Source organism: Polistes fuscatus, unplaced genomic scaffold (assembly GCF_010416935.1).
Source record: "Polistes fuscatus isolate 324 unplaced genomic scaffold, CU_Pfus_HIC Scaffold17, whole genome shotgun sequence".
NCBI lineage: Eukaryota > Metazoa > Arthropoda > Insecta > Hymenoptera > Vespidae > Polistes > Polistes fuscatus.
This window is the reverse complement of record NW_025113075.1, coordinates 3,374,769-3,399,438: the sequence shown is the minus strand read 5'-3', so window position 1 is coordinate 3,399,438 and position 24,670 is coordinate 3,374,769. Positions and strand designations below refer to the sequence as shown.

The 24,670-nt window shown below is 30.7% G+C and overlaps 1 protein-coding gene across 7 annotated transcripts in view; it reads left to right on the top strand.

Annotated features, from left to right (window-relative positions):
- The window catches only part of LOC122515069 (fasciclin-1), a 763,302-nt gene that overhangs the window by 717,019 nt on the left and 21,613 nt on the right, over positions 1–24,670 (top strand). For 5 of the 7 annotated variants that reach the window (XM_043632243.1, XM_043632244.1, XM_043632246.1 and 2 more), the window contains 6 exons: positions 220–413; positions 6,933–7,063; positions 7,309–7,405; positions 8,213–8,378; positions 8,897–9,057; positions 20,407–20,415. In XM_043632243.1, the coding sequence (XP_043488178.1) occupies positions 220–413; positions 6,933–7,063; positions 7,309–7,405; positions 8,213–8,378; positions 8,897–9,057; positions 20,407–20,415 (758 nt within the window). The remainder of the gene's footprint in view (positions 1–219; positions 414–6,932; positions 7,064–7,308; positions 7,406–8,212; positions 8,379–8,896; positions 9,058–20,406; positions 20,416–24,670) is intronic. The other 2 variants (XM_043632247.1, XM_043632245.1) reach the window with 1 other exon arrangement.

Below are 24,670 nucleotides of genomic sequence, written 5' to 3'. Positions count from 1 at the left end.
TACAAAAATTATATATATTATTATATATATATTATTATAATATTTATTATAATATTTATTTAATATTATTATAATATTTATTATATATATTATTATAATATGTATATTATAATATTTATGTATATTAAATACATTTTTTATACTAAACATCTCGAATTCACGATTTGTTTGTTATTTCATGAATAATAAATTGAAATGATTTTGTTTGTTTTTGTTTAGCGAACCTACCATTGACGATCGAACGATTAGGACTTTCGGTTTCATCCGAATTAGATGGTAATCCACCCTTATGGGTTACGAGAAAACCTGGTCCGGCTGGTGAAGAAGAGGTATTCATTAACAACGCTAAAGTCTTGAAACAACCCAGCAATTTCCAATCGAAAATAAAAGTCAATGGCGATATCAAGACGCAAGTAAGTCAACGTATCAATATTTCGCATTATTTATTGAAAAATCATTTGAAATTAATTAAAACGTTTTGTTAACACTTTAATAATCGTTCATACGATACGTGTGTTAATGCTATCAAATTATTATTATTATCATTATTATTATTATTATTATCAAAGAATACAAAGAAAAAATATTACATTTTTTCTATTAAATGTATCGTGATTGTTGTATTTTTTTTGTTTTTGTTTTATACGTGTGTCGTTCGCACACGTTGAAATTATATCACGAATTAACACATAAAATATTCTTTTTCTTTTAAATGAATTTTACCAAAAATATTCCCCGCTATAAATCAATCAAATAATATTCGAAATGATCGAATAATATTTGACGGGGCGTGTGTGGGGAGGGGGGGGGTTGTCCGAGACGAAAAAACGGGAAGCGTATTTTTTTTTTCTTTTTTTATTTTTTATCAAATCTAAGATCAAAAATCCTTGTAGAAATTCTCGTTTGGTCGTTTAGTTACACGAAACCAATGTTGTACTTTGGCTGAGTGAGCTACGCGAAATGGGAAAGGTTGGATATCTCATTTCGTCTTCTTGTGCCAGACGAATCCTCTAATCTCTGGTTAAAGTACCATCACCTGATAAAAATCGCACTAAACCACAGGACGGACGGACGGACAGACTACAACTAATCCCTTCGACGAAGCACGCCTTTAGATCACTATTCTCTCTCGTTTCACTTTGATCCTTCTCTCTTTAGCTGAAGGTAGTAATATCAGAAAGAGAAAGAGAGAGAGAGAAAGAGAGAGAGAGAGAGAGAGAAACTAAAACTATCTCTTCCTATCCACCAATCCCACGTAGAAATTTTCTTCTTACCATTTATACCATTTTTTTTTTCTTTTTATTTTTTTTTTTTTTTCATCAATCCTCTTACCTCTCTAACACCATTAAACTTATTATAAGCCAAAATGTAATTAACATTTATCGACGAAACGAAATCTTCGTGGTTGTAATACCATAAACAAAACAACTCTACATTATCATCGAATTTCGTTCAGTTATAATCATAGATAGAATTATTTATCTAAAGGATTACGAAAAAAAAAGAAAAAAAAGAAAAAAAAGAAAGTACGAATTAACGATAAATAGAGGAAATAATAATTATCATCGAATTTCGTTCAGTTAATCATAGATAGAATTATTTATCGAAAGGATTACGAAAAAAAAAAGAAAGTACGAATTAACGATAAATAAAGGAAATAATAATAATAATAATAAGAAAAATCGTTTGATTCTCTTCCCTTTACGTGGGGGGGTCTCTCACCCCTTTTCCACCCATCCCACCCTCCCACGTTCGAGAACAATCTTGACGCAATATCGGTTCATCTCCGAACGTAATAAATAACTCCAGGGATAATGGTAATAACCATAGTAATGACGGATAGTAATAAAAGAGGTAGAATAACGTAAAGTGAAACGTAATATTCTCTCTCCCTCTCTCTCTCTCTCTCTCTCTTTCTATCACACAGACAGACAGACACACACACACACACACACACATACATACAGGTTTATTCAACTTTTATCTTTAGAATTACGAGAGATTGCTCTTCGAAAATTTCCTCTCTCTCTTTCTCTTTCTCTCTTTCTCTCTCTCTCTCTCTTTCTTTCGTGATCCATCTCTCGATCCCCGTATTCTTTCGAAAATAAAAAGAGAAAACTCGATCGATACGACTTCCTTCCTCGGTTTAAACTCCCGACATCGACGGCGGCTGCTGCTGCTGCTTGCTTTTGCCCAACTATTTCCGCGTAATATCTCGTTCCCTTTGCCCGCGGCTGATTTTCAATTCCCTTCTCGACGAACGCGAAGCGAAAAGCCTCCTCTCCTCCTCCTCTCCTCTCCTCTTCTCTCCTCTTCTCTTCATTCCTCTCGATCATCTCCTTTTACTTTCTATTCTATCCCTTTTACTCTCTTCTCTCATCCCTTTCGTCCTTTTCCACCTTCTTCTTCTTCTTCTTTTTCCCTTCTTCCGTTCTTCCCTTCTTCCCTTCTTCGCTTTTACACCATTGGATCGTCGTCGTTCTTTGCTTACTGCATTTTTCCCCACCATTTAACTGCAACTCTTCGGACCGTGTAGCATCGCACTGTTGGTTACGGCCAACATCTCGAACGGAGTTATTCCGACTGGAATTTCCTTCGAATCTCCGCTAGAAAAAGAAAGAAAAAAAAAAAGAAAAAGAAAAAGAAAAAAGAAAAAGAAAAAGAAAAAGAAAAGGCAAAGGCAAATGCAAACTGAAAGGAAAGGAAAGGAAAGGAAGGAAGGAAGAAAGGAAGGGACGGTACACTCCTCCTCCTCCCCCCACCTTCCTCCTCCCACCACCCTCCACCCCTAAGGCAGTGCCCGAAGATAGACACGAATTAATTCCCGTTTTACGAAAAGTCGATAATGATATTCGCGAGAAAGAGTTTGCCGTTTTTCGAAAGACGAGACTACTCCTCCTCCTCCTCCTCCTCCTCCTCCTCTCCCTTCTCCCCTCTTCCTCATCTAACGCATCGGAAGAACTAACTTTTTTTTAAATCTATTTTTATCTTTGCTTCGCTTACTCCTGTAACGCATTTATAATTGTAACTCTACTTATTGTATATTTTTTATTTAAATCTATTTTCATTAATTTTGTATCGTTAATTTCTCTATGTATATATATTATCTATTTATTTATATTTATTTGTATGTGTTCTCTCTTTTTTTTTTATATTTTAATTTATTTATTTATTTATATTTATCTTTATTATTATGTATCTTTTTTATATTTTAATTAATTTATTTAATCATGTTTATATTTATCTTTATTATTATTTATCTTTTTTATATTTTAATTAATTTATTTATTTATATTTATCTTTATTATTATGTATCTTTTTTATATTTTAATTAATTTATTTAATCATGTTTATATTTATCTTTATTATTATGTATCTTTTTTATATTTTAATTAATTTATTTATTTATATTTATATTATTTTTATTTTTATCAGTATTATATTTATATTATCATTATCTTTCAATATTTATTCTGATTATGTAACAATGGGGTAATTCCCGTCAATGTTTTAATAAACAAATAAACAAATAAACAAATAAACAAATAATATCTTTCTTCTTCTTCTTCTTTTTCTCTCGGATTCGGAGAAAAAAAAAAAAAGAAAAATACAAAAGAAAGACAAAAGTAGGGTGGAGGGGGGACATAAACTTTATTTCTTCCTAATTCGACTTGAAAGCTTCACTTACTCCTGTAACGCATTTATAATTGTAACTCTACTTATTGTATATTTTTTATTTAAATCTTTTTTCATTAATTTTGTATTGTTAATTTCTCTATGTGTATATATTATCTATTTATTTATATTTATTTGTATGTATTCTCTTTTTTTTTCTTTTTCTTTTTCTTTTCTCTTTTTTTTTTATATATTTTAATTTATTTATTTATTTATTTACCTTTATTATTATTTATCTTTTTTATATTTTAATTAATTTATTTATTTATATTTATATTATTTTTATTTTTATCAGTATTATATTTATATTATCATTATCTTTCAATATTTATTCTGATTATGTAACAATGGGGTAATTCCCGTCAATGTTTTAATAAACAAATAAACAAATAATATCTTTCTTCTTCTTCTTTTTCTCTCTGATTCGGATAAAAAAAATAAAAGAAAAATACAAAAGAAAGACAAAAGTAGGGTGGAGGGGGGACATAAACTTTATTTCTTCCTAATTCGACGTGAAAGAAATGATATTGATGACACTTCGAAGGCAGGCACGTTAACGTCTGTCTGTCTGTCCGTCCTTTCTTTCTTTCTTTCTTTCTTTCTTTCATTCCTTCCTCCATTTTTCTTCATCTTCCAGACAAGAAGAAACGTTAAGATAAAATAAGGTCAAAGCTTGTTAAAAATATAAGAAAAGAATTCGATTGAGTAGCAGATATTGTACTGGGAAGGAACCTAGGAACGATAAAGTTAAGAAGGTAAAATAAAGAGAGAAAAGAAAGAAAAAGAGAAAGAGAGAGAGAGAAAAAGATTTGATTGGATGTACACGAGAGAAAGAGAGAGAGAGGAAAGAAACGTGGCGGTAAACACAGAAAGAAAGAAAATTGAGGAAGCAAATAAAGGAAACGTCGAGAGAACAAAGAAAAAGAAAAATCTAACGCATCGACCCTGTATGAACTAGCTTCGTTCTTACAACCCCTTGGCACCAACACCACCACCACCACTATCACCACCATAACCAACCTTTTCCCTTCTAGTCACTCCTACCTACTTTTCTTCTCTCCTATCTAAGTCATACGTTCTCTTCAACGAATCTCGAAGTTACCTTTAAGGCAATTCCGTTTCTCATATTTCTCTCTCTCTCTTTCTCTCTTAACCGCAAAGAAGAACCTCTATCTTTATATATTGTATATTGTGCGCGTCTTTAAATGAAACACTTTTTCGAAAATAATCTAAAAAACGAATTTTGACCGTAAGGAAAAAAGAAAGTTCAAACGATTTTGATCATTTCGATGTATTTATTATACTTCGCAAGATAACGATAAAATGATGAGAAATGAAGATTGATGAATTTTTGTAGGAGAAAAAGTGTAGAAAGATATTTTTCGTATATATATGTGGGGACGAAGTATGATGCGCATCTGTTAGGCCTCAGCTGATGGGCAATAGCTCGTGCAGCGCGGGTGATTTGTTTGTTTGGGCGAATGTTGATATGTGTGTGTGTGTATGTGCGTATTTTTGGTGCATGACCAGCGTAATGAGTCGTTGATAGGAGGAAAAGAAAAGACAGAGTCGTTAGCCGATCATTGAGACGAAAAGACGTAAAATCGTGAATGAGTTAAATCGTCGAAGCCGAAATTTAGTCGAGTCATTTGAGTTATAATTTATAAAGTCGTTCAAGTCGTTTAAGTCGTTGTTCATTAAGTCGTTGTTCATTAAGTCGTTTAAATTGTTATTTTGTCGAAGTCGTTTAAGACGTTATATTTCAAAACCGTATTATTCGTGTAACTTTTAGATTTCAAGACGTTCCGTTTGTTGTTACAATTCCTGTTATTTAAAGAAGCATTTAAACGTTTTTTTGTCATACCGATATTTTCCTAAAATATACACTAACATTATTTATCATTAACCCTTTGTTTTGCTTCCTCACACCTGATCTTACATATATGTGGAATGCGAGCACCTCTAAGCCAAACTTAAATAGGCGTTCGTGAGGAGATTGGACGGTGGGCCCTGGATAGCTCAATGGTTAAAGTGCAGTCGCCCGAAAAGCGGAAGATCCGGGTTCGAGTCCCGGTGGTCCAAGTCAGTCTAACGGCCCAATTTTTTCACGAATCCTACATATATATTTCTTATATGAACCGTTTATTTTGAAAATAGCCTAAATTCATTGTTCGATTGTTTATTGTTAACTGTATTTAACGCGTATCATCACTTGGAAATTAATTTGTCATAAAATACATATATTGCATATTAAATTGACTCAAAGTATACGATCATTTTGGACATTTAAATTTTCGAAGTTATTTAGATAAGTTTAAAAATGTACTTTGAAAGTGGCTTAAGTTCAATTTCGTTATTGTCAATTTTCATGACAATCATTTTTTCACGTGTTCCTTTTTCGGATAAAACTATTGCATCAAGAATTAAAAAATCAAATCCATATATACAAATATTATTATATCTTTAAAGTGAGAATTCTACATATCTATTCGAGTCCAGGTTAAAATAAATAACAGAGAACAATTTATCGCAAAGAAAATAAAGTTGATAGTTTAACGAGTCGACAATTTAAAGCTAAAGAAATCACTGTTGTTTCTTTTTTTTTTCTTTTTATCTTTCTCTTCTCTTTTACAGAATATTCGTAGTTTCGAAATCCTTCGTTGTTCAAAGAGAACTGGGTTCTTCTTCTCTCTTACCATCCTTCTTTGATTATCGTATTTTTCCATTTTTCTTCTCTCTCTTTCTGCACAAACGGTGCTACAAAGCATAGTCAATCTCCCACGCGAGATAAAAGAGTCACGACGATCACAGAGAAAAGCGGATAAATAGGAAAATGGTAGGAGAAGAACGTTATAGTACCAAACTTCGTATTGTAAATGGCTGTACACGTTCACTCGTTGGCTCGTTGAAATAGGTATAGCGAACGAAAGATAGGAGCAAATGCATCCCTACATCCTTCACTCGTCCTCGTTTCTCGTCTCTCGACACCGACAAAATATCCCGGCCTTTGTAGCAGCGATGCAACCAAATATGCAATGCGCCGCACATTGTCTCCCTATCTTTTCTATACTTTTCTTTTTTCTTCTTTTCTCTTCCTTTTTTTTACAAATACATACATAAATATACATACGTATGTGCGACAAACGGTTACACTTGTTGCCAGTTTGATTGTTGCGCATCGGATAGTTTTTAATATGCGTGTCCATCATTTTTCAACCGACTAACATCGTTTTTTTCTTTTTTATATTTTCCAATAGGTTTTGCACGTGATAGACGAAGTATTGGAACCGGTACGTTCGATGTCATCGGAATCGCCGATTTACAATCCCGATGCCTTTCAATTTCTAAACCAAAGTGAGAATTTAAACATGGGTAATCATCGTGTTAGGTAAATATCTAATCATAATATGTATATATATGTGTGGGATGCGAGTGCCTCCAAGCCAAACACTTAAATAGGCATTCGTGAGAAGATTGGACGGTGGGCCCTGGATAGCTCATTGGTTAAAGTGCAGTCGCCCGGAAAGCGGAAGACCGGGTTCGAGTCCCGGTCCAGTCAGTCCAACGGCCCAATTTTTTCACGAATCCTACAAATATAGTATATTAAAATATGTATGAATTCTTATTTTCAAGGACCTTCAGACAAAGGATCGTCATAGAGAAAAAGGAAGGAATCTTTACGGCAGATGGGCGTTATACTTTTTTCATTCCTGTTGACGAAGGATTTAAGGTGAATAAATTTTCAATTTGTAAACGAATGCAAACGAGAAGCTTTTTACGTACGCGTAATATTTGTCGTTCTCGTCCTCGTCAAATTTTCGGGATGACACGCGTGTGATATATTATCATCCTTCGCAAGTTCCACTTTTGTTCGTCTCCATTATCTCTCGCGAACATTACACGAGCAATAAGGTATACGACGAAGCTTTCTAAGAACCAGGACGACCCTTTCCTCTTTGGATCATTTACTTCGTTATGCGTGTAAAGATGTGCAACGATGTGTAAGTAAGCTAGCTCGTCTTTGACTGCTTCCCGTCTACTGTTCTGTTCTTCGTCTGCTTATGCGATTACACCGCATTATAGATACACACATATATATATATGTGTGTGTGTGTGTATGTACATATATGTATATGTGTATGTATTATACACCCTACATTGTATACAGTGCAAATAAAAGCTTTTAGTCGCGACGACGAGCCAGTTTATTCATTGGAAAAAAGAATACAAACACCAAGGGAGAAAGTTTTTCAAGGGTTTCGCAGAGAAGAGAAAAAAAAAAAAGAAAAAATGTTACTCTTGTTTTTTCTATCCTTTTTCTTCTACCTAACCTATCCTATCTTTTTACCTCTCTCTATCTCACTCTGGTCTCTTAAATAAATATATAAAAATATCATGCAAATAAATTCATTTCATTCGTCGATCCGCAACCGTGGAATATTCATCGAACTATCCTCGTAAATTCTCGCGAATAAATAATTGAATATTATTTTTCATTCGTTTGTATTATTTCTATTTTTTGTTTTGTCTATTGCAGCCGGAGCCTAGGCCACAGAAGATCGATCATCTCGTAATCGATGGACACGTGATTCCCAATCATATTCTTTTCACAGTACCTACACCTGAGAATATTCATTACGAGACGCTTGTTTTCTCTGACAACCTCAAAGTTACCGTCAGTTTTCTCAGGGAACATAACAAAGGTAGTACAAAGACTAAAAATATGAACAAATTTTCGGGCAAGAAAAGAAATTTCGTGCCGTTTTAAATCGATAGAAATGATTTGAATTCTCGCGTTCAAATAGTTAATGGGATTTTGGAATATCCGTCTATTCACAGGGGTCACGAAAATCCCCGTAATCGAATATCATGGGACCGTATTTTTTTGAATTTCTAAATCATACCTATTGATGACTATTTCTTTTACCTACAATATCTGTTTTATATTTCATTACTATTGACAATTTAAATTGATTCAATTAATTGTTAATGCGACCAAAAATCTAAGAACGGCACAAACTTTCATGCTCACCTAATATATTATACATAACAAATTTAAATATATATATAGGTTTTTATTTATATATTAATTTTATTTCTATTAATTATTTATATTATAAGACTTAATTTTGATTTATACGTTTATACACGTTTTCAACGCACAAACTTTTGGGATTTGGATGTACTTAATCTTGAATTAATCGACCACGTTACTTTCCAGTATATGTCAAGTCTAATACGATCGTGGGTGATGCGTCTCACCAACCCGGTGTCGTGTTGGCCGAAATCGTTAAGCCAAACATCCCCGTACGAAACGGAGTGATCCATTTGATCCAACGACCACTTATGGTGATCGACAGTACAGTGAAGGACTTCCTCGAGGTCAGTAGCATGATCTACTTTCAAATTTAGTATAATTCTATAATTAATGCATCATTATCGATTCGGTATTATTAAGTCGACATTATAGCGAGCCGACAACGAAGAAAGATCAACATTATTGAACATACATACGTCTCGGTATCAACGTGTACAATATAAATGATTCCCGAAAAATGATCTCTATTTTATCTTGTCAAAGTATAAATAAGTTTAACCAAACAAAAAATTAATTACAAAATGAAATCGAACTCGAAAAGCAAACGATTATACATATTTTTCCTTTTTTTTTTATCATTGAAACAATCGTTTCTTACGTTTTTCTTCTTCTTCTTCTTCTTCTTCTTCTTCTTCTTCTTCATTATCTTCAACGATTACGAGATCTCAGGACAACTATGTGCATAGTTAATTCCGTGTTAAACTCCTTTGTATGTAAATTGGGTCGACAGCATTATTGTATTACCCTTCATCAACATAACGCCGCGTCGTGTCATCCTTTGCTGTTCTATGTGTACGTTTCAGGAAATACGTCACGTTGGACGTACCCGTGTCGAAACTGTGAATACTAATGCTTCGCTAATCTGTTTCGTGCCGCGTATTCTGAAACAACTACATTACCGGTATATACGATAATACCTACATCCTATATATAAATATATACATATATATATATATATATATATATATATACATACATTTATCTATAAATACGCGCGTTAATTTACAGATATACTGGACGATTCGAATTTGATCCTTAAAGGATATTATTAATTCATTAGAAACAGATTGATCGCCCAGTCGAATCGAATATCTGATATTACTTTAATAAGTATCTAATCGAAAGAAAAAATGTATCTTAATCACGGTCCAATGATAATCTTAAATCGCGAGAAAAAAAAAACTGGTGTGTGTACTTATGTACGCACGTAAGAAGCTGTACTTCTTTGCCATACCAAAACGAATATAACCTCAATAACCTCAAAAATAACTTCAAAAAAATAACTAAAAAAAAAAATAATTATTATTATATATAAGGTAAAAGCCCCCTCGGTTGGCCAGTTAAGTCGTTTTCTTTTTTAGAAAAATTATATTCATTCAATAAAATAACTTACATCTAAACTAATGGTTTAACCTGTAAGCTTGAGCTTTCAGCTTTGAATAAAAATAAAGAAAAGACAAATTATTCATAAATATTGTAATAATAAATTAAAAAAAACATAGATTTGCAATGTCCCTATTTTTAGCCAACTTTCTCCCTCTTTCGGCCATGCATGTCCCCTCATTTGGCCATGTTTCCTATTTAAAATAATAATTAATTAATAACTAATTTATTAAATAAATCAAAATCGAATAATTCAAAACTCGTGTACAAAGAAATTAATTACTCATTAGTATTAAAAAAACTAGTTGAATACTTTATGTACAAATATATAACCTCAAAGCGAATAGCCATAAGTTGGCTAATGATAAAAACAGAGGCAATAATACTGTCTCCATGCTTGGCCACCATATTTTTAATGGAGAATAATTAAAAATCACTTAATTTTCAATTTCCATAATAATTTTAAGCTATGTTAATTGCAGAAAAAAAAAATATTTTGGTTGCTATTGTCAAAAATGAAATATATAGGTTAATAAAAATCACAGTATCCTTACCTTACTTAACAAGAAACCATCCAAAAACAGAAGTCTTGCACAACTTTATTTTTTTTCGTTTTTAAATATATTTTTAAAATAATCCGAATTACTTTCAATGATATTTTAAAATTAGAATTTTTTTTTTTTAAAACTGTCACCATGTGCACATCAGCATATAATTTATAATCACTGTTGTGGCATAAAGTGGCCAATAGAGGGGGCCTGGCCAACCGAGGGGGCTTTTACCTTATATATATATAAGAAAGAATAAAAAAAAGAAAAAGAAAATATCAAAATATAGATATCAGTCCATACTAAATATAAGAGAGATATATCGAATTACTTGACGCGTCAACAGCCATAGCGCGGTTACAGCATTAGTTCTCGCTCGATCATTTAAGTAAAGCAGCGCTGAGTACGATTAGTATTTGGATGGGTGACCCGCTTGAGAAAAAAAGGGGAAGAAGAAAAGAAGACAACTTCATGCCGTATACTTGAAATCGCTTTGCCGCGCGTAGTAAATACTAACAAACTTCATGGTGTCGTTTTTTCAGACGCTCGAAACAAAATCACTCTCCATTTACATTTTCCCCAACGCGCTAAAAGAAGTATAACTTCAAAATATACTTTTCGAGTTCGAGTACATATCAATATCGTAATATTAATTGATCTCAATGTGTTCTTCTCTATCATTGATCAAACAACTAAATAATCCTAAGTATATTTATCGACTCGTGTCGCGGCGAATGCGATGTTATAACGTTATTTTAATTATTATTAATCGAAAAAAAAAAGCAAAGAAGAATAAAAAAACGTCATTACTATTACTAACCCCTTTTTTCAACAAAAACAACAACGCATATATACCTTACTATACGTCGCACATGTAATATAGTAACAACTTACCTATATATATATATATATATATATATATCTTAGCTATATATCTATGTATATACTTATATAATACAACAGACGTCTTTCTACACGGGACAAGAATGGAATGTTCACCTGACAGCTGTCTCTCGACACCACACGCGATATATCGATTGTTCTCCAGAAATGATACTTGGCACGACCTGCTGCCTACTGTCTGCACCACGATCCTTCGAGGCTTTTGGTTGGATCAAAGGCGACACACACACAACACACACACACACATCATACAATCTTTTTCTTTTCTATTTTTTTATTGTCACTCGCTTTTTGAAGCTTTCGGCTTCCCCCCATTTATCGTCTTTACTTTTCTAAACTAAAATCAATTCCAAGGTCTGTGACATTTTGTTTCTCTCTCGCCTTTGATCTAATACTTTGAGCCTATTTTGTGTTGTGTATTTGTGGCCTTCGTGCGTTTGTCCCAATGCGACCGTATTTCACTACCAACGAATTATATTTTTTTATATATATATAGATACACGCATACACGCACTATCAAAATTATTTCATTGCAATTTTGTTGATTAATCCTCTCCTAAAGGCTATGACGAAAATCTTTCTCGTCTCAACAAAAAAAAGAAAAAAAATATGATCATCTCAAAAGCTATTGCACAAGTTATTACTATTTAATTTATTTTTTGTTTCTTCTTTGTGTTTTTGCGTGTTACTACCATAGAGATTGGATTGAAGAAACATTAAATATAGAAAAAATTTCTTGGCAAATCATTTTTCTTTTCAAATGATTTCCATTTTTGGAAAAATATTGAGAGTATATTCATTCGTTTTTTTTTTTTTCATTCTAAAATTTGATGCCATGTCGATCGTACGACAAAATTTGATCAAAATATTTGTATTGATATACAATTATCTCGTTAAAAGAGATTCACCGTCGTTTTGGGACGCAATTTTTACTAATCACTTCATTTCAGGTTGACACTACTTGAGAACGAGACACGAGCAGAGTGATTAGCTATTAAAACAATAGGAGAAAAAAAACAAAAAAAGAAACGACACACACAAAAAAAGTACTTATATATATAAGTACTTAATATTATTATTATAATTTAATATTAAAATATTAAATTATATATTATAATATATAATTATTATATATTAATTATATATATAATATTTAATATTTTAATAATAAATTATAATAATAATTAATATTAATATTATTATATATAATAATATAATATATAATAATATATAATAATAATATAATATATATATATAATATTATATATATATATATATATATAATATTATTATATATATTATTGATTGGTGTGTGTAGGGGAAGCACAGAAAAAAAAACCAGCCGTATTCCACCTGCCGTTTCTGCACCTGCCTCTATGTCTCTTTCACTGCAGATTTCTCTCGCCTCTGCTAGCAAATTATGAAATGCCCATCGTATTAAATATATATATATAAACCCTTAGACCCTTTCTATCTTCTCTTCACTTACCTACCACCCACCCCTTTGGCCCCTCCGTCCCCCTTCACCACTATACCCCTTTACCCCTTTCTCTAACTTTCTTTTTTAGATTATACTACTTACTTACTTACTTACTTACTTACTTACTTACTTACTTACTTACTTACTTACTCACTCTGCCTATCGACTTGGTGCTCTTCTCTTTTACGAACTCTCTTTCATTTGTGTTTCTTATTCTTATTCTTATTCTTCATCTTCTTCTTCTTCTTCTTATTAGAAAAAAAAGAGCGACCAATTAACACGACGACACTCTAACGACGATCACCAAGATCGATGATTTAAAAATAAGATTGAGATTTATCAGAACGTTAACACGATTATACTTACGCTAAACCTACCGATTATTTTATGTATAATATATTCATTTATTGTGCAATTAATTATATCTTTCAGATAATCAAATATTTATTAGAATATATTTTATAAATTATATAATATAATAATATTTTTATTTAATATAATATTATATAAAATATTGATCCCGTTGAAAATATTAATACTAATCGTATGGGTATTATAAATTAAATTGATAAGAAATTCAAATGAAATATAATATCGATAGTAATGGGATAGGTTTAGTGTTAAATACACTTGTATATAAATACATACTTTTAACATTTATACACGAGGTATCGTTCGTGTTATTTCGCATTATAAGAAAAATACGATTATCTATATTATTTATTTTTACCAGCTTTTTTATTCACATCGGAAAGATACAATACATTCAAGATTTGTTTAATCAACCATGTAATGTTGTAATAACGAATCTTACGCTTCATAGATATTTCTATAATATTTGATTCCCTAGTAGGTAATTTCCAGAAACATTTGAAATCAAATTTGTCCATACTCTGCCCTCCCCTATCGATCATTTTTATCGACAAAAATTATTGTAATTATAAAAGTATAAAGATATATTCAATCGTGTTGTATGTGTATTATGTAGAATAACCAGAGAGTACCAATCGATATAACGAATAAAGTGAAAGAAAATAAAAACAAAAATATCAAGAAGGACAACATTTCTAATCAATTTCTAAACGATAAACAATTAAATAGGACAATAAACGCATTCTCATTAAAATCATCATTTAATTAAATTTCCTTAAAATAAACAAATAAACTAGTGTGTGTGTATTTATACACGCACATAAGAAGTTATACTTCTTTGGCGTACCAAAACGAATATAACCTCAATAACCTCAAAAATAACTTAAAAAAAAAATAGTAATTATTATTATTATTATTTTTATCATTATTAATTTTCCTTGTAACTTTTTAATTTTCCTTGTTACTTTCTAATTTTCCTTGTTTATTTTTCAATTAATGTTATTATTATATTATTATTAGTATTATTATTATTATTATTATTATTAATAATAATATTCTTTTTACATAGAATATAGTTGATAAAAAAATCTGTTCCCCCCTCCCTGCTAGATAATCGATAATATTCGCTAATGTAAGCCGATTATTTTTCTTTTATTATTATATTTTTATTCATTTATTTATTTATTTAACAAAAAAAAGAAAGGAAACATATTTTCAATCTATCGATATATTATATATATAAAATTATACTTCTTTGCCGTACCAAAACGAATATAACCTCAAAAATAACTTCAAAAAAAAACTTCAAAGAAAAAAAATTACTTAAAAAAAAAAAATAATTATTATTATATATATATATATATATATATAAAAGAATAAAAAAAAAAGAAAAAGAAAATATCAAATATAGATATCAGTCCGCACTAAATATAAGGAAAATATATCGAATTACTTTATGCGTCAACAGCTATGGCGCTGTTGTAGCACTTGTTCCCGCTCGATCATTTAAGTAAAGCAGCGCTGAGTACGATTAGTATTTGGATGGGTGACTCGCTTGAGAAAAAAAAGAGGAATAAGAAAAGAAGACGACTTCATGCCGTAAATTTGAAATCGCTTTAGCGCGCATCGTAAATACCGACAAACTTCGTGGTGTCGTTTTTACAGACGCTCGGAAAAAAATCACTCCCATCACACATTTTCCCAAACGCGCCAAAAGAAGTATAACTTCAAAATAAATAAATAAATGTAGGTTGGGGGGGGGTATATACGTTATTTATACGTAGACAAAGTGTGTTAATCAATATTACAATGGTTAATTAGGAGGTAGACGCTTTTATGTTTGTGACGTTAATAGATTGAATGAATCTTTCTTTCTATACACAAGAAAGAACGAGAACACAAAGAGGGTCCGGATAATTCGGAAAAGTAGATTCTTCCCCTGTTCTAGTCGGTACTTAAGATGTTCCTTTTGAAACAGAAGACAGGGATAAACCGTTTTGATGTTGATCGTTCTACCGCGATGAGATTTTCGTTGAAAGGTTCGAAGGACAGCAGTCCAGCAGTCCAGCACAATCCTTGCGCTCCAACGAAAATCATAAAGGGGTCAGAAAGATTGTTCTTCGTGCTTAACCGATCATTCAATGACTTATCTTTCGTCAATTTTGCTTGACAAATTATTTCGTTATTCGTAGTAAATTCAATGACTCGTATAAAGGGCATCTATCATCTTGTTTTCTCCTCTTGTTTATCTTCTTCTTGATGATAAGGAAACATCAAAAGGTTTTCGATGGTTACTTGTCTACTACTTCGAGTGTTACGTCAATGATCCAATATGGTTTGTATTCGAATACAATAAATTAAACACTCGTGGTAGTTCTATCTTGAAACGTGTAAATATGTATTTTATCGTGAATACATAAATGGGGAGTGTAGTAAAGGAGAAGCAACGAGAGAACTTGAAGAAGTCAAGAAGTACACGGAGTTACTTCGGAAATCGAAATGTGCACAGTCTCTCTCTATTTGGTTTTAGGAAAATGTGAATAGGAAGCATTCGTGAAATAGGAAATTAGAGAAGATAATGGAAATTGGTGTGTTACTGTTGAAAAGTAAAGATAAACTTTTGAAACTGTTCAATAATACAAACGTATGACTGATAGTAATAATAATAATAAATAATTGTTGATCAAAATATAAATCTTTTAAAGTATTCTTCTATTACTTTTTAAATAAAGGTATTTAAATCATTATTGTCAATAGGTAAAGGACGATCAGAATTGTAGGGGAAAGTGTAGAGGAAGGTAACGGTTCGTTATTAATAAATGAGTTGGTTGAAACGTTTGTTCAGCGAATCCCGAGTACGAGTGAATTTTAAAACAATAAAACTAGCATGTTATATATATATATATCGGTTCAATAGGAGGAAATTTATGAAAACGTCAACGTCGTCGTTGGTTGTAGGTATTCGTGGTTTGTTGCTCGATCGTTGACACGACCAATGACGCCTGTCGTACGCACCATTCTGTCATCGTTACGTGACAACACAAGTACGATAAATATTCTCTGCTAATACACTCGGCGTGCACCCGTGCATACGTGTTTACTACAATGATTTGTCGTTAAATATAAACTCTCCCGATAATGTTCTACAACACACACACACACACAGAAATCTATAATAATGATATTATTGAATATTTTTTGAAAATCTAATGATAGATCAATTTTACATTAAATAATATTCGTCTAAATTTGTAAAGAAATGCATTTCAAAAAAAAAAAAGGTTATTTAAATCAATTCTCGATTGTGAAACTCGAGTTTAATAAACAGTCTTTAAAAAAAAAAACTGGTGTGTGTACTTATGTACCCACGTAAGAAGTTATACTTCTTTGGCGTACCAAAACGAATATAACCTCAATAACCTCAAAAATAACTTCAAAAAAATAACTTAAAAAAAATAATTATTATTATATATAAGGAAGAATAAAAAAAAGAAAAAGAAAATATCAAAATATAGATATCAGTCCATACTAAATATAAAAGAGATATCGAATTACTTCACGCGTCAATAGCCATGGCGCTGTGATAGCACTAGTTCTTGCTCGATTATTTAAGTCAAGCAGCGCTGAGTACGATTAGTATTTGGATGGGTGACCTGCTTGAGAAAAGAAGGGGAAGAAGAAGAGAAAGACAACTTCATGCTGTATACTTGAAATCGCTTTGCCGCGCGTCGTTAAGGGGTTATATGCAGTTAGGATTTTCAAAAAATCGATTTTTTTTTTTTCATTTTCGGAATGTACATATATTTAAGTATATTCTCTGAAAATTTCCAATCGATCCGACAAATATTCTTCACTTCATGTAAGCTGCAAACAAAAATTTTTAACTATGTGTAAACGTCTCTTTGAAACTTTAAACGCGTTTTTCTCAAAACGGTATTTTCAAAGTCGGTGATCTCGATTTTGCAAAAACGGCTTAACCGATCGGTTTCAAATTTTTACACAATCTTCTTAGATATATTCCTCAGGTATTAAGTATAAGGAATAATTTTTAAAAATTATTACTATTTTTTTGTAACAATTTAGAGCGAAAATTTTAGTCAAAAACAACAACTTTTTTCAAATAGACGCCATTTTGTCAAAAATCAAAATTTGTATTATTCCTTGGTTTTAATACCTGCATTAATCTATCCTTTAAAAGAATCCACCATATTTTTTAATTTCGGATAATCCAAACCGCCAAAATGGAGATCACCGCCAAACGTCTTTTTTTAGAGGACGTTCAGGAAATCATCTACAGGAGCAGTGCAGATTAATATTTTTACAGAATCGACGCGCTATTGTATTCTCAAAAGTTCACTCTATTTGAATTACCAACAATTTTTTTTGAGAAATAAAAACTGTTTCTAGAAAAAATTCATGAAAATACGTCTTTTTCGAGCCTCGCAACTGCGTATAACCCCTTAAATACCGACAAACTTCGTGGTGTCGTTCGGAAAAAATTCACTCCCATCACATTTTCCCAAACGCGCCAAAAGAAGTATAACTTCAAAAAAAAAAAACATATTTCATTCGTATAGAATAATAAACGAAGGAAATGTTGAAAAGAGATCTTTCAAGAGTAACAGACACAACGAATATTCGGCGAGAACGTGTATGTATTGATTAGAAATGTGTGGTCAGAAACGAGTCAGTTTCTAAATCAATAGCACATACTATTATCCAATTGGTTTGCCATGGCTGAAAATGAAATTACATGAAGGGATGAAGGGATGTTCGCTCGGTTTGATTCCAATTCGACGTTGTTCTATCATTTTCTACGATAGATTTCCACATGATCTGGTATTTTCATCGTCGAAACTGGACTCTATTCCGAGTATTTCGAGCTATCCGATCGGGTAGCTCTAATCGATTGAAATTCGATGACGTATTCCGTCCTGTTATCAGTTAGTATACGCGTATACGCTTATTTGCTTAAATACTTGCACTCTATTATTGTCATAAATCATAATTCCTCGTCGGTTAGGTGTCATTAAAGATAACCGAGTTGATTAAAGCAGCTAGAGTCTAATTCATGTGTTCGATCATTATAATATCATCTTTTCATACGTAAACGTTTTTTTTTCTTTCTTTTTTTTTAATGCCTAACGATCGATCGATTTATCTACCCCACGCGTTATTTCAACAAATCTAATACGATTGAATAAATAAATGACGATGAATATATTCGTATTCATTCGACGTGTATGTCAATCGAAATAGATATCGGTTGTAATAAATACGTAGTTATCTATATTGGGGAAAACGTTAAATCGACCAGTTTTGTTATTGGACTACCCTTTAAAATGAAAGGATTGATCTGCCTGGATCATCGTCCTTTCGTTTATATATCCATGACGATTGAACGCATCATTGCACCGTAAAATCATACTTCTGATCGTGGAAATGAAAACGAGCCGCGCAACACGGCTTTGAGAATTATCGGAAAAACAAAAATGAACGAGAAATTTGTTCTTCTTGATATTTTTATATTTTTTATTTATTCTTTAACATTTTATCGAGAGATATTTTATTCCTCTCGAGTAATATATTTTTATCGATTAAAAGATATATTTTATTAATCGTTATAAATCGTTTGTTATCGATTGGTACTCTAGTGTTTTTTTGTTTTTTTTTTTCTTAAAAGAACACCAACGCCGCCTTACATCAATCCTTTTAATCAATTTATAATATATTTTTCTATACTCGTTCTTAAAATGATAGGTGTCGAAATAATATTTATACTTTAAATGAAAATATTCAAACGACACTTATGATAAAAGACCGACATCATATTTAATTGACGAAATTGCCAGAATTTTGTTTCTTCTATCCATGCTTTCCCATATTTTTTCCATCGAATATACATACCAATGAAGTTCAATTTTATAAACCTCGTATTATATTTCTTAACGCAAAGCTTGGTAAACGATATTTGTAAGTAGTAGTATAATCATAGAAGATGAATATAACATAATTCAAATGCATACAATACCACTGGTAATTACGTCAATGTGAGGTAATCAAAACGACGAATGATGATAGATATATTGTATAATAGAAAATTAGAACAAATTCTTCTCTATAATTATTTATTTAATATTCTAAACCAAGTATCTCTTATATACATTTCTATGGGTTTTGATTGTCTCCAAGTATATCTACTGTACATGTAGAATAAATTTCATTCTTTTTTTTGTTATAGCAACTATTTAATGCAGCACTTGGTAGCATAAAATGGATTCATCGATCGAACTAAATACATTTTAAAAATCTCTAATTCGCATTGGTATCTTCTTCTTTTTATTTTCTTTTTGTATTTTTTTTTTTTTATAAGAAAAATTTCTTTCCAAATATGATTTCTTTTAAAAACGTAATTACGACAGACGTTTAATATCTATCGACTACGTGCTAATAATTAAAAAAAGTCGAGGTATAAATGCGAATAATGGATTTATCCCAACCCAATATTATTCACCTGTCAACGATTAATATTTTCCCATCCCCCTTTTTCTTCGAGAAAACTTTTCGACTACTTTTCGTTGGATTCATCGTCATAAACAGAATGAAAACTGTTCGCGAATCCAACATTTGGAAAATCTCGTTAACGTTGAGAGGTGAAATATAACGGGTGTTTAATAATTTTCTTCTATCCATTATCTTCTTATCCCTCTTCCTCTCGCATACTCAAAGTTCTTCCCAAAATTCATCAAAAACAAATCGCGAGAACTAAACAACATCACCGGGAGAAGTTTTGTTGATATTCTCAAACTTCTCTCTGTCACAGATATACATATTCTTTATTTTTTGATTTACAGCAAGCGACCTAATTACAAGTATACCTTTTTTCTGTTTCTGTTTTGCTTCTTATGTTATGGATCGACCCCCTGGTTTCTGGTTTCTCTACGCAGTCCTTCAAGGTAATTCGCAAGCGGCCTTTTCTCTAGATTTTCTCTTCTTCTTTCATGTCTTTCTAGACTTCCATTAAAGTAGGAATCACCCGATCACTATCAACCACTATCACCACCACCACCACCACCGCCACCATTACCACCATCACCACCACCAATACCACCTACCACAACTTTTACCACCACATTTTTGAAACATTACGAATCATTCACACTTACATCACTGCCGGTTATTTTTTTCAACCTTTGCTTCTCTCCTTTATCTCTTTCTCTCTCTCTCTCTCTCTCTTTCTATCTTACTATTTTCTCTCTTTCTAACTTTCTTCTTTTTTTTCAACACTTATTCGTATTATCATCGCTTGTATTTTCTTTAACTTTTCAACACGATCTTTATTGCACATTATATATCCAACCTTTTTTTCTTTCTATTCTATTCTCTCTCTCTCTCTCTCTCTCTCTCTCTCTCCGTTTTCCTATGCACACTCTCACCCGTCACAAAATATTTCTTATAATTTTGTAGCCATTGCAGTTTAACCACCATTGGATGATATATCGTTTAAAACGAAAAAACAAAATTAAATCAATTCGGATCGTCTCTTAGGTGCATGTTGTAAGTAAAAAAGAATAAAAATAAAATAAATTAAAATTAATAAATAAATATTTTATATATTCCAATGGCGGTTAATTACGATTGCAAATATCCAACGCACATTATATGATTGTGTGTGTGCTTTACTTAGAGAAAACCAATTGTTGAAAACAAAGGGAAAAAAAAAATAAAAAAAAATATACAATAAACCTGCATCCTTATTTTCCTCGTCGATCAAGACAACAACAACAATAATAACAACAATAATAAAAAATGCAAATTGTACTAACGACACTTCGACGAGGGAAAAAAGGGGGAAAGGGGGGGCTCTGTTGTGGCTCGTTCGCTCGTTCGATAGAAAATAATTTAGCATTCTATTTTTAAATGGAAACCTATTATTTTCTTCCCTATTTTCTATCTAGCTTTTTTGCTAATTCAATCTATCGTAGTATTACTACTATCACCACCAAGCCTGTAACCCCAATTTTCTTCAGCACCAACAACAACAACAACAACAACGTTTATTCTTAATAAATTTGTTCAGTTTTCATTTTTTGCTTTCCTATTACACACTTCCTTTGACTCCAATTTTTCTAACCCTTTTTCTTTTTTTTTTTTTAAACCAACCTCCAAACACCAACCCACCCCCCACCCTACCTATTTTTTTTTATCCGCAATCCTTTTTTATTTTATTTTATTTTTTTTTTTTTGTATTTTATATGCATGCTAACAAATATCGTCACACTTTCAAACGCGATATATATATATATAATTTTAAATATACAACGTTTGCTTTTTAACTCTATTTCTTTTACTTTTATTATATCAAATAAATAAAGTTACCGTACCCGCGTAATATATATCGTTTTTTCCGTGCTATTTTTCTATTTTTCGTTTCTTGTAAATATTCAAATGTTATAATATTATCCTAAGAAATTCACATGTATATTCCCATGGAATAATAATAATCCCCGTAATCACCACCCGCGTGTGCGATATCGTTTATACGAGAAATTACAGATACGCTAACGTCGTATAAATAATATCAAAACCCCGAACAATATTTATGGTAATTGAATGGGAAATGAGGGAAGGATTGGTTTATCGAGCGTAACTTTGTCTAAATTTTCGACATTAACATCTCCCCTCTACGAATGTATAATATATTATATTATATATTTATATTTAATATTTAATATTAAACACTATATGAGAAATTATTAAATATTTCGTAGAAGATTGATAAAGACAATTTACTTTTATTATTTTTTAATAATAATAATAACAATAATAGTAATAATAATAATAATAATAATAATAATAATAATAATAATAAAATAATATTAAACACTAGCTATGAGAAATTATTCAATATTTCGTAGAGATTGATAAAGACAATTTTCTTTTTTATTATTTTTAATAATAATAATAACAGTAATAATAATAATATAATAATAATAATAATAATAATAATAATAATAATAATAATAATAATATTAAACACTAACTATGAGAAATTATTAAATATTTCGTAGAAGATTGATAAAGACAATTTTACTTTTTATTATTTTTTGATAATAATAATAACAATAATAATAATAATAATAATAATAATAATAATAATAATAATATTAAACACTAACTATGAGAAATTATTAAATATTTCGTAGAGATTGATAAAGACAATTTTCCTTTTTATTATTTTTTGATAATAATAATAACAATAATAATAATAATAATAATAATAATATTAAACACTAACTATGAGAAATTATTAAATATTTCGTAGAGATTGATAAAGACAATTTTACTTTTTATTATTTTTTAATAATAATAATAATAATAATAATAATAATAATAATAATAATAATAATAATAATAATAATAATAATAATAATAATAATAATAATAATATTAAATACTAACTATGAGAAATTATTAAATATTTCGTAGAGATTGATAAAGACAATTTTCCTTTTTATTTTTTGATAATAATAATAACAATAATAATAATAATAATATTAATAATAATATTAAACACTAAGTATGAGAAATTATTAAATACTTCGTAGAAGATTGATAAAGACAATTTTCCTTTATTATTTTTTAATAATAATGATAATAATAATAATAATAATAATAATAATAATAATAATAATATTGTTTCATTCTAGACGGTTTTTTATATTGACTTTATGTAAAATAGTGTTCCATATAAGAGTTTTATAGCCACTCGTGTGTGTGTTATACCGTTCCTCGGTTCGTTTGCTTTTTACAATTTGTCTTCTACAAAAGCCCTCCTCTTTCCCTCTCTATATTCATTTTACGAGCGATAAAAGTGTCATGAATCGTCGATTCTTCGCGTTGATCTCTAGTACTATAAGAAGCTTTTTTTTCCTTCACCGAATGCTTCTGATTTCTTGGAAATGTTTCTATTTTATATTCCCCCCCCCATTCGCAATACCATTCGCGAAAAAAAACTTTGAAAGATTTTCCCCGAGATAAATAATTGAATTTTGAGCGAGTTGTTTTAAGAATATTCGAATTATTGAGAATTATTGAATAATTTTACGGTAAAAAAGAATAAGGGGTGAGGTTGGTGGTTGGGGGTGGGGGGGGGGAGGTGGGAAAACTTTTTTATTTATCCTATTTCTTTAAAAATGTACATACCACTTTAAATGTTTTTCCTTTTTCTTGTTTTCCTTTTAATTTTGACTTTATCTGCACCGACCTATTCCGAAGCTTTTACAAAGAGCATCAAGTTGTACGTAAAATTTAAACACGCATGATCGATGTTTTTAGTATAAGTAGATTGATTGATATGGTTATTACTTGAAATAAGAAACTAGTAAACACCGTAGATTGTTTGCCTCTACACCCATTGTATTCCATCCATCGTAGATTAGTATTGAACGTATGTATGTGCAACAACAACAACAACAACAACAACAATAATAACAACAATGACAACAAGTATGCATGTTCACTGTTAGATAAAAACATTACCGTTAGATTGATCATTATTTTTCACCCCCACAATATTTCATTGAATATCGTTTTATTATCAAAACAAAATGACGAACTACTACATCCCATCGTATATTATATTTATTAATCGATTATTTAAAGAAAATAAATCTTACGAACAAAAAAAAACGATTAACGAACAAAAGTTCATTTTTCATTTGAATAGGTGGAACAACAAATTGAGTTATTTATTTAAATATTTATATACCTGCAGTGTTGGAATATTGTATGCGTATGCGTGTGACGTGTGTATTCTACGTTTAATCTCATATCTATCTATACACACACACAAACACACATACATATATAGATAGATACGAAATGCTTTATACGAACTGCGATGTAAAATGAAACGAACACAAAAAGTAAAAGAAAAATAGAAAGAAAAAGAAAATTCTAACGAGTAACGAAATTATCCGACAAGAACTTTAAACGCTACGAGGATGCATCGGAAATTTGAAAGCACAAACACAAGCCACCAAAAAGGAATATAGACATTTTGCATAGCGTTTCATGGTCCCATAAAACGTTTAAATCGTATGATTAAAACAAGCTTGATGATTATCATTAAAAGTTAAAGAGATTTTAACGCGTTCGTCGAAATATACGAGACGCGAGGAAAGATTTGCATATACTAATGATCAAAAA